This window comes from Stegastes partitus, unplaced genomic scaffold (assembly GCF_000690725.1).
Source record: "Stegastes partitus isolate 25-593 unplaced genomic scaffold, Stegastes_partitus-1.0.2 Scaffold2104, whole genome shotgun sequence".
Lineage (NCBI taxonomy): Eukaryota > Metazoa > Chordata > Actinopteri > Pomacentridae > Stegastes > Stegastes partitus.
In genome coordinates, this window is record NW_007579835.1 from 4,826 (window position 1) to 16,737 (window position 11,912).

The following is an 11,912-nucleotide window of genomic DNA, read 5'->3' on the forward strand; positions in this document are numbered from 1 at the left end:
AAAACAGCAAATGAGACACACACTCAAACTTATAGGTCTCACACATTTTTTTTTTTTCCTTCTTCACACTGAAAAAAAACAACATCCACACTGATGTATACAGCTCCCAAACAGCTCCTCTTTGGGGAGAGCGGATGAATAGTCAGAGGAGACAGATTGCAGCTACATGGGATGAATTCAGTGGATGGGTACAGAGAGAGAGAGAGAGAGAGTCATTCTTAGGAAAAAAAAGAAAGCTAAAAGTTGCTTTTTGAACTACAAAAATGGCCGACCGACCCCCCTCCCCTCCCACTGTAACTTCACAACAATGGTTTGTGTTATGTACATATCTGTAACTACATCGTTTAATGACATCACTCGAATGGGGGGGGATGCAAAAACACACAACATGAAAGTGAATCAGAAAAATCTAATACATCTTAAAGAAAAAAAAAAAAAAAAGAAAACAACAGCAAAAAGGAAAAAAAACTTTTTCTTCTTAAAAACTTTTTTTTTTGTTTTTGTTTTTTTTTTAACATGTCATCAAGTTCATGCGCATGCCACATAATGAAACCGGTGAGATCCTTCCGTTAAAAAGCCAACAGTCCACTCATGGCTGATCTTTGAGCTGATCAACATGCTTTCAAAAATGTTGAAGGCAAAAAAATAAAAAATAAAAAATAGGCTATCCGTTAAGTCCCAAGTGTTTCTTTCCAAGGCAGGATCCGTTATGTGAAGAGACGGTGAAGGTCGGTGACTGGTTTGAAACATGTTAAGAGGTGAGCCTCTGGTCGGCTAACGTCCGAGCCGTCTGTACGGCGGTTTGCGCGTACAGCTCCCACCAGGCTTCCCCCTTCCGTGTTAGCTCAAAGTTTCATTAGGCATTGAGGATCAAAGCACACAATGCGTCGTTTGAGGACAGCAACACACTCCGCAAAACCCAGAGATAATATTTTTTTTTGTTTTTTTTTAGAAAAAGACATAACAACCAAATTAATACTTTAATATCAAACACTATTTACATCAAGAAGTTCTCCTAATAATAATAATAATAGTCATAATCATCATCATCATAACAATAATAATAATTATACAGTTTTAACAATGATGTATCTCGTTTTTTTTTGTTGTTTTTTTTTTTTCTTTTGTCCTCCAGAAAGGTACAAAACAGATACTAACCTAACACTACATGTTTTATGGTTGACTACCTCAGGATACACAGTATCCAGTATATAAGTTGATCCTCATTTCCCAGGTTAAGGTGTGTGTGTACAGAACAAATCATGGTAATGGTAGCAATAATGACAAATAGTACTGGTAATTATAAGAGAGTACAATTGAAGCTGGTTCGTAATAAAAGTCTAGTGTTAATCTGCTGACAAGCGTCCATTTTGAATCTTATGCAGTGCTTATTCCCTGTGGTGTTATCCTGAAAATTAGTACCTCATTAAATGGCCTCGTCTCCTATTACCCCTCATAGCTGAGCTGCTATTCTGCTTTAATAGCATTGTTACCGCAGCACGACAAACAAATGGCGAAAAGGCAAAGGCAGTCTTTCTAGGGAAGAAGAAAAATAAAAAAGGCAGCCATAAAAACAAAACAAAAACAGTGCATGCCTTTGAATGGTGCTGGACAATATGTTTGTCATTGAATCAGGTGTTTCTCCAGTAGCGTTTTGTTAGGCACTCTAGTCACACAACCTTCGGCTACCTCCCGTGTCTTTCTATCTCTGTGTGTGCGTCTCCCGCTTTAATTCTTTCTGTCTCCTTCACTCACCAATTCTCTCAAACTGCAAGGTCATTGGTGCTTTAAAACCCCCCACGGTGGAAATCTACACCCCCCCTCCCGAGACCCCCCAAGCCTTCCACCATCTATTTTTAATACCAGAAATAACTCCCTTTGCCACAACATGGGGTCCACATGCCTGTCATTTTGAACCTCATTAAAGAGTCACTTAAACCAGTAACACGAGGAGCTGAAGGTGGACATGCAATTGCTCCTGCGCTCCTTTTTTTTTTTTTTTTTCTCGCTCCATTTCTCTCTTTCTGTCTTTCCAAACCGGTCGGTGCCCCATTTCTCTCACAACCTGGGTCGGTTTCTGCAGAGTCGGAAGCAAACGTCTCTCTGAATAAAAAAACAAAAAAAAAGGGCGTATAGTAAAAATCTTTCATTATGCTAAATCACCGTGTGGGAGTTTGAAGGAAGCTGAACGTCCTTATTGCGCAGTGGATTCCTTAGAATTTAAGTGCTAACATAAACCTGGCTAGACTAAACAGAGCATCGCCTCGGATTTAATGGATACTACTTCCTGTGTTGTGTTTCCAACTAATTGGAGCTATGCATCAGTCCTGTAAACGAACGGCTGCAATAAACATCTACTGTACGAGTCGAAGCTACGGTTATATTTAAGGGGCAAACATGAATTTAAAAAAAGTATGGCACTGTGAACTGAAGGGTCTTTTCAAACTCTTTGCTATTACTTCTGTTGTTGTTCTGTTTTAAGTACAAACACTAAAGTTTACAGTGTTTGCATTGTTAAAAACAAAGTTTAATGAAACCACTGGCAAAGTAAAATAGTAAAAAGCTCCAACCGAGCTGTGAATAATTTTTTTAAACAATCATTTTGACAATCAGCGGCGAGAGGAGGGAGGAAAAAAAACAACTTGTGGATGCTAATGTTTATGGGAGTGTTAATATTGACTAATACTCAAATGAAACAGAGAGAACAATTGCTTCCCAGCTCAGTAAACATTGCTTAAAATGACTGCGGCTGAAATTGTGTGATCAACTCGCAAAAGCTATCGATCCTCCATCCTCGTCGGCAAAAAGGGGGGGTCTGGCGAGAAAGTTTCCATTTAGTTGTTTTTGCGATTCTTAAAGAGATGTTTTATTGAGCAGACCGGCGTGCTCGACACAAAGGAGTTAAACGCCGGATCCATGGATTTTTACCTTCACGCGCTGAACTTCTAAGCAGCTTATCCATTATATACAAACTCTTACTGGGGGCGCTATCGTTAAACCAGAGACCAGTGGGTTAAGGTGCATGCCATGTACGCGCTTCTCAGTGCTGCGGTTTCTATTCTGACCTCTACCTAGAACCATCCTACATCTTTCTTTTCCCCTAGAGATCCCAGCAAAATAGTAAAAAAAATCTGCTCATCACCCAGAAGATCTCGTGAAAGGCTTCTTGAGAGGTCTCGGGACTACTACTTGTTTGTGTATGTACAGTCATTTCTAAGGCTCTAGAGTCTTCACTTTCCTACTGAGTAATACTGCTACTGTGTACAAAAAAAAACCCCAAAACAAACTCTACCGACCGTCGGCGTAGAGGCGTCTTGACTCTGCGATGCTGCGGTCGTGTGCTATATGTATGCGGGTAAACATCAGTGCTGCAATGACATAAACGTGATGTAAAGGGATGTCAAAAGTCACGGGAAAATAAGAATCACTAAGTGTCAAAAAACGGGATTTGGCATCTTAGTTGAAGGTTTAAAAGGGGGAACTGTCTCTCCCACTTCTAACATCAACTTTTTTTTTTTTTCACTCACAGACGGAGAAAGACCACTTAAATATTTTTTTTTTTTCTGAAAAAAATAGAGGGTTCCTTGAGAAGCCTGCTCTTATGCCCAATCAAGCAAACGCGATCCGCACCAAATCCCCACCCCCTAACCCTGCAGCCTCGGGCAGATTCAGGCCACGCTAGGTGTAAATGACCTCCGGGACATGGGGAGGCGCTATAAAGTGAAGAGTGCTGCTAGGCAGACCAGCAACGAAGTCAGAAGCCGACTTGTTTTCTGCAGGTGCGGCGCAGCGTTTGTTTCTCTTCGGGAAGGCTCAGCCGGTTCGTGGCTGGTATCATCTGAAGAATTAAAAAGAAAAGAAAAACAAAAAAAAATAAGTGAATTTATAGCACAGAATGCATTCTTACAACAACAGACAAGACATCATTCATTCACAGAGTGCAGCCTGACTGTACTTATTAAGAATCCTATTAAGTTTGTGTCGCTGCGATAAAGTCTGAGTTGCCATATGAACTTCAGTTGCCGTATAATGTTTCTACTCTCATCGTCAGAAACATTTTCGAATTCGTCTCCCACTCGAGAGCCGCCTCCTGTGTCTGCCTGGCAGTGGCATCAGTATCTGTGTGCAGCCATGTGCCCCGCTGCACCTTGGGAAAGTCGCTGAACCATGCACAGCAGAGGACAGATAGAAAACAGAGGATCGGGCAGTTACATAACCACGCAAACGTGTGTGTGTGTGTGTGTGTGTGGCGGGGAGTGGAGGGACAGGGCAACAGCAGATGAATGTTTTAATTCTCCTCCTTTGGAGAACATAAAAGGAGGAACGGGCCAAAAGGAAGCTTCCAAAGATGAGAGGCAGCCATTAAAGATGCAAGCGGGATAAGGCGGCGGGCAAACAGGCAGGAGGAGAGGCAGGTGGGCATCAGAAATGTCCTGGGATCTGGTCTTGTGTATGTGTGTCCCATTGAGGAGGCAGTTTATCATCTGATCTCCACAGATGATGCAATACTTTTTAAAAATGGCTGATGTCACATTCACTGTATTTAATTGTTTTTTTTTTAAATGCATATATATTGACAGCAGGGCAGTGTTTGGGCTGTTTTGGACCTCGGGGTGAGCTGGTGCAGAGAATGAGACAATAGCACGTGGGTGATGTTTCATGTCGGTGACTCAGTTCGGCTTTTGTATGAAGACGTAAAAAAAAAAAAAAGTGTTGTGAGCTCTGAGCACAGAAAAATAATCGATGCTGCTGCTGGGATACAGAGCCAAACAGCAGCTCAGTGGAGAGTAAAGCAGATTATTAAAAAATTGTTACTGTGTGAATGAACATCTGTATAAAAAAAATAAAAACTCTGATCATGTTTGAATAAAGCGACTGACTTTGGGGGCATAACATAATCTGTATATCGGTGTGAGTGTGTGTGTGCACATACACAGACATATATATATACACACACAGAGATATATATGTATTGACATGCAACATACAGAAAGCAAACAGTACATGAACAGCAATTTGCATGTAGGCAGCAACAGGTAACCACTTCAGAAATCTGGAGAAGAATCAGTTTAAGAGAATCATCAGGCAGCGATGTGGAAGACAGATCAGCTTCCTCCAAGACAAGCAAAGTAGAAAGAAAGAAAGAAGCACAGAACAAGAGACACATGTACAAAAAAAACAAAGCAGGAAGCCATACTAACCTCGTGGTTCTAATGTATTGTCTACTTTGTCGTTTACATCAAAAACGCGGTCATGTACGCCTATAGTTTTCACACAGCTGTCTACAACAGAAAATAGGGAGAACGAGAAATCATTAGAGGCCAAATAGGTTAGTGACATTTGTAGCCCTTCCACCCCTCAGCCCCGTCAAATTAAGCATCCCAAGCAACAAAGCTCATGGCAACATTCAGATGAGTTCATTTTAATGTGATTCTCTGTTATATTTATTTTTTTCATGTTTTCAAGAAAACATCCTCTTAGCAGTTCTGTGATAAATGAAAAAGAAGGGGGGAGGGGGGGTATGTAGGAGACAGGGTAGTGAAGTAACCAGAGACATAAACTGTTTTGATTTGCAGCTCATATGTGTACTTCAGCAAGCTCCGTTACAAAGCCTCGCGTTGCATGCAAACACTTACTTGATGGTCGGACGAAAACTTTGAGCTTCAGGCATGTTTTCCTGCCGTTCTCAGCGATGGTGGAGGCTGCAAAATAAAGAAATGCAAGAGACACAAGGGAAGACGGTGTTAATTTACACGTAGTTCTGCACGTGCACGAAACAAATCCAGCTTCCGACTGTATTTCCTCCTTCACAGACAGATCGGCGTGAATAGATTTTTAATAGTGAATATGTTTTCTTTCCTGTTTGGAAGCGAGGTAATTTATTTAGAAAAAATAAAAAAATACCCCAAAACTTTCAGATAGTTAATGTTGACTCATAAGTGGATTTTGTAGGGTTAGTCATGGTTCTTGTGGAATTATAGCTACAAAGTATTTACAGATGTGCTCGGGAAATCTCTCCAGGGCGAGTGGAGTGCTTTGCTCGCAGTTTAATTGTACTATTGTCGATTCTACAACTGCCAGTAGCTTAATAAGGATCAAGGAATTTGCATAAGTTTGACTCGTTTTGAAAACACTTAAAGGCTGGGGAACGTTGAAAGAGCACTTTGCATGTATACATTTATGTATTTTCCTCTATTAAAAAAAAATAAAAAATCCTTCTTTGCAAAGAGTTCACACACGGAGGATATATGTGCTGCATGTGTGGATGGTTTTGCGGTCGCTGTCAGGAAATGGATCCCTTCCTGTCGAGCCCATGGGGTGTGAATCTCTGCGCATTAGCTACCATAGTGGTTGTATCACATCCCCTAAAAATATCTCGTGGCGAGTGTGTGTGTGTGTGTGTGTGGTTGACCACTAATGGTGTTGCGGTGAGGCACCAGGTGCTGTCTCCTGTAGACAAGGATAGGGGTCAAACACATGTCAGCCGGAGCGCGGTGGGCGAGCGCTGCCGTGCGTTCGCCGCGGCAGCAGGAACATACAGTAGTTTAAAAATATATATATGTGGCTGCCTTGGGTCAGGGCCTCATATCAAATGGAGAAAAGTGTCGGCTTTTCTCTACTTTTGTGATACATTAATGCTATTTGCTAGTTTTCATTTCAACTCCGCGCCCTCTAGCACCGCAGAGACCATACTGTCCGCTAAGCTGTCTTTTGGGCATTATTTTATGCTTTCTGTGGATCAGGCTGATGCAATGAAGACAGGCATTTCCAAAGGCTACCATTTTATTTGCTGTCAACTCTTCTCTGGTGAACCTTTACCTAACCCTCCCTCTCTCCCAGCTGTATCGGTCTCTCGTCTCGTCTGTCAGCGAACCCGTATCCACTCTTCAAAGCTCGACTGACTCGCCTTGATCATATTTACACCAGAATGAATGCACCTGCTCCTAAAATACAGATATGTCTGTTTGCTGCTCCTCTTAAATAACTTTGATTTCTTTCCATCTGCATAATGTTTTGCGGTCATTAATATCTCTGCAACCAGTGTCCAAACATCTACTTCATGTTGGGAAAAAAAGCTGTCTCTGCAGCCAGGGAGTGTTTTCACGAAGCGACATATTGACTAATAACGAAGGAAAGCGGTCCGAAGAGATGGAAATCTATTCCCTTCTTGCCCTTTGCGTGCTCCCTACTCCTCATTTACCCTGAGATCCAGATGTCAGTTCCTTATCACATACGTGTTCCTCGGCTCATCAAGCCCTCCACGTCCCTCTCGCCTCTCGACCTGCCTGTTTCCATTTTAATTTTGTCACTTCATCAGCTGTTATCTGGTTCTTCATCATGTGTCAGCGTGCGGGAGAGAGAGGTGACTTGAGATCAGATGCTATTTTCACAGCTCAGTTCATATTCAGCAGATGCAGAAAGGAAGGAAAGTTGAGGGAAGAGAAAGAGAGAGAAAGAGAGAGAAAGCGAGTGAGAGAGAGGGGACCTTATTATTTCGGTGTGGAGGCAGCCGATGACACGCTAATGAACCTTGGCCACCGTCGCTCACCCACTCAGTCACATATACACACCAGTGCCCACACAATTTATGTCACTTTTCTTATTGCTTCATTTCTTTATGCCCCCCCCCCGTTTACAATGTGTGCACATACATGGCCAAACACACACACACACATTCTCACACTCTCCAGATGTTTCATCTTCATCACTATTGTGGGCTGAGCTGAGTCACAGCCATCGACACCAGCCACTTAGCGAAGGCAGCTGATCATGAGAGAAGTATGGCCGTGGTGAAAATGGCAAAGAGCATGTGGGAGTCACCGCTCTGCTGGCAGTTTGTGAAGCTGTTGTGTTGTTTATAGATTTGGCCCTAACATGCTATCTGCCTCCCACACGAGAGAAAAATCATCGAAAAAAGTAATCAAAGTATCCTTCGCTGATTGTGCTGTATTTTTTTTTGTGTGTGTGTTTGCAGCAACAATAATGTTAAAGAAAACTCCCATGTTGTGAGTACAGTACACGACAATGGACAAGAATATTTTATATTAGTCTGCTAATGTAAGAAACCAAATTGATGCATCTGAGCCACCGTGTCGATATGCTGCGGAGGACTGAGGCGCGTTTCTCCACGTTCTTATCTCCAAAGCGAAGATTAAGCCTCGGCCCCACATTCCCTTCATGGTAGCAGCTCTTTGCACTCTCCGTTTGATGAGGATTCCTCCACCCACAGCCAAACTGTCCACACCAGCGCCTGTTTATTTTGGATTAACAAGCTGCTGAGGTCCGGCTTATTGTACTCGTAGGCCGTAACATCAACACCTGCTATTCTGGTTCCCATCGCGCCCACAACCTCGACCATCAATCCATCCAGCCCGAGCAAGTGGCCGCTTTGAAGGACGGAGGCTCTGAAAAGATGTCCCGAGACGGGGCGGGTTGGCGAGGTCGGGTTACTCCTCCGTGCCGTGTCCCCTGGCTGGTAATGGCCAGCTCCCTCAGTACACTGCATTATGCATCAGCATTAAGGCAAATGGAATGAAGCAGAATCCAATTACGGAAGAACAAACAGGTGGGCTCAGCGCAGCTTAGGCACAGCATTGTTTCAATCACATCCCAAGCCAAGCTTTTATTGCAACTGTAATGTTATCTGGAAAACACATTTCCTTTGTCTTTCGGTGGAAGATTCATTCCAGACACGAGGCCGTACTGTAATACAAAATGTTGTGATGGGAAGCTGAAGCGTTGGACAATGCAATAGGTTATGTTTAGCTTATTATTCCTTTTTGTTTTATTATCAGGGAATATCAGTCATTATTTCATTTCAAAAAGTAGTTCGGTTACTCATTATATGATTACTGGCTTGTCATAAGATAACCTTGAAAAATCAAATGTGTTCTGACTAAGCAGTAACGTGGAGCTACTTGGATTGATGCTTGGTTTCCAGTGTTTTGGAAAATGTAATCCCTTCTATTACTCTTAGTGGGGAAAGTAATACTGTCACTGAGGTACTGTCCAAACACTGATAAATACAGTAGATATCTACAGGGGTGTAATGGTCTAAGAATACAGCAGAGGGATTTTTTTTTATTTCGCTATTTTGTTAGCAATAAATCCAGTTGTTCTATCCGCCAGTGTCAACACAACCACAACGCTTCATACAGGATGGCAGAGTAGCAGTAAGTTCAGCCCAAATGGCTCAAAATCACTTCCAAGTAACATTTTCAAGTTCCTACTTTTGACAAGTCTGATAAAAACTCCCCTCTCTGTGGCGTCCAGCTGCAGCATCACTGTATAGTCTATTGAGCTACTTATCCACCAATCTAATCACACTGTGACAGCAAACTGTCAACATTTTACATCGCAGCATTTTACTCCAAAGTCTTCCTTCAGTTTCAAAAGTCAAGTCTTGTGCAGACTTGTTCGGCATCATGTGAGCATGTAACATTAATAGCTTCGCATTAGCATGCCTCCAGCCTGCGTCAGGTCCCCAGCTGGTTTTAATAATGGTGCTCTAATCCGCAGATCCAGGCTTATTTGTTGGATGGGACGGGTTAAACTGAATACCCTGAAATGTTGTGTCCAGCATTCCTAGTTAGCTAATTCTGCCAAAACTGGAAAAAAAACGGCCCGCTGGCCTCGTCTTTCATTCACCAGGATTACTCATGTGGATTACACCGTACAAAACCTAGTTAGAATTTAGATCCAGCAGTCGGAGTTTACATAAAATGGTGTCCAAGAGACACAACACACACAGAGACAGACGTTCGCACACTTTCCAGAAACTCCGTGCCATCTTCCACACACGTTTCCGTTTATTGCAGTTTGCTGCCACAAGACGTTTCTTCTCTTCCATCTGCAGAAATCACTGCTGGGTCGCATTAACTTTCTGTCTAAAGAGGACAATGCTGAACCAAACACAGAAGGAAACCTTGAATTGAAGAGTAAAGTTTAAAGAGAGAGAATATTTAGCTGACCCCTGTGATCAGCCACTCAGATGTCCGGGACGATCTCGTCAATCCGACACCAGTGCATGCATATTGTATGAAATACATATGCAATAAAAAGTAAGTATGCACCGGCATACACAGAAGGACTAAATGTCCTTCAGAAAGTATCCTTCCCACATTTGTACAACTTTACTTTTTACACTAAAAGGAAAAAAATATATATATCTATATATAGCAGCAGATAGAGAATGTGTATATGCCTGCCTACACAAAATCTGTGTGTGTTTGTGTGTGCAAGAAGATGGAAGAGACTATCGACTGAAGAGGCCCATTAACCAGATGCTACTACAGCGAACACACAATAGGAGGGAATGAGGGAGCTGGGAGGAGAAAGTAAAAGAGGAGGACTTGGATTCAGGCATCAAACTCTCTCCTCCCCCCTGGTGATCGCTGGCCTTTTGCTCTTTCCTTGTATCTTTCGATCTCTGACAAAAGTGAACCAAAGTCATTCCTTATGCCACTTGCGCCGAGGTGACAAGGTCGCAGGCAATGAGGAAGAGACGCCAGAGAAAGTACAAGTTGAAGTCGGTTACACTTAGTTTCCTCGCCAGTGGTTATTCCCTCCCTCCTCCGACACTATTATGTCATCCAGCGTCGTAATTTTGCGGAAGAGGCCACATAACGATGCTCTAACAAATTACTGATTGAAAATGAAAAGCCAGTGATTAAAAGTGTGAAACCCTTCAATTTCATCAACGGATTCTTGTCTCTGTACTCAAATGACAATAAACTGGATGATTTATTAATCTGTGAGGGCGAGGAAGGGGGAAGGGGGTGATCGGCTTTTTAAAGCATATAAATCACTTTACATAATCATGTTTCATTAGCGCACTTCGCATAGAATCACAATATTATTATTATGGTGTAAGTATCCGCCCACCGAATAAACAAAAAAAATCTGTTGCAACAGCGGAAGAATGAAAAGGAGCAAATAAATGAACAATAACCCTTTAACCATCACGACTAATGAAGTGGGTTAATTACATAACGTGCAAAAGTTTTAGGCAGATATTTATATACGAGTAGAAGAAGAAGAAGGAGTCGCGCGGCACACGACATGTGGGGAATTAAATGAAGACACAAAGGCGTGTAAGACGCTCCAAATTGAATTACAGCATCCTCTCTTTTTGCTTTCAGTAGAACTTCTGCTACAGCGTTGTATGCTAATGGCGAAGGATAAAACACACGCTTGTGCTTCTGATAGTGAATCATAATCAGCTCCTGAGGACGGCTGTTAGTTGCATGAATCATAAAAAAAAGCCGAGAGAGGAGCCTTGTGCCCTTTGAATGGCAGCCCTCGCTTGCCCTACTTTTCCTCTGATCTCTTGGCTTTTCGCAGCCTCTCTGTTTTTTTGGCAGGCAAAGTGATGACTACTCTATTGGCAGTCAAACTCAGATAACTTGATTAGAGACTATTCTCTCTCTCTCGCCTCGCTTTCTCTGGGCTGTCAACAAGTGTGCCATGACTTGGCGCTCCGTCTATTATTAACCAAGTCTGGCCGGTGGGCTAGCTTGACTGTTTTCAATTTATTTTATTTTTTTGAAAAAAAAAAAAAAAAAGGGGGGGACTTTTGGAATTCCAATAAGCTTGTCATGTCCAGACTTAACAGTTTATTCTTGAGTTATTAGAACTCCTCAGAAGCCGGCAGACTGAAATGATTGATTTGTTACCATGTTCTTATGTGTGTTTGATGTCCGGATGGGCGACACGCTTAAGAGAACAGCCTGAATTACTTGAATGGCGACAGATTCTACAAGTGCCGCTTTGAGGGTAGAATAAAGTGTTTCTAAAGTTATTCCCTCATTTGGTTTTTTGATGAAGAGAGCTGCAAGACATGTTGTTCCATTCGTTTGGTTTGATTTGCTCTGAATGTTACGGTCACTGCAGATGGTCACCAGAAAATCAGG

General features: G+C 42.3%; 1 protein-coding gene across 1 annotated transcript in view; it reads right to left on the reverse strand.

The window, feature by feature from the left end:
* Positions 1-965: 965 nt before the first annotated feature.
* LOC103373947 (ephrin-A5) overlaps positions 966-11,912 on the reverse strand; it is a 20,234-nt gene continuing 9,287 nt past the window's right edge. Inside the window, exons 3-5 of the mRNA XM_008303961.1 lie at positions 5,637-5,702; positions 5,202-5,282; positions 966-3,838 (exon numbers count right to left, since the gene is read on the reverse strand). Coding sequence (XP_008302183.1) covers positions 3,714-3,838; positions 5,202-5,282; positions 5,637-5,702 — 272 coding nt within the window. The 3' untranslated portion in view covers positions 966-3,713. The remainder of the gene's footprint in view (positions 3,839-5,201; positions 5,283-5,636; positions 5,703-11,912) is intronic.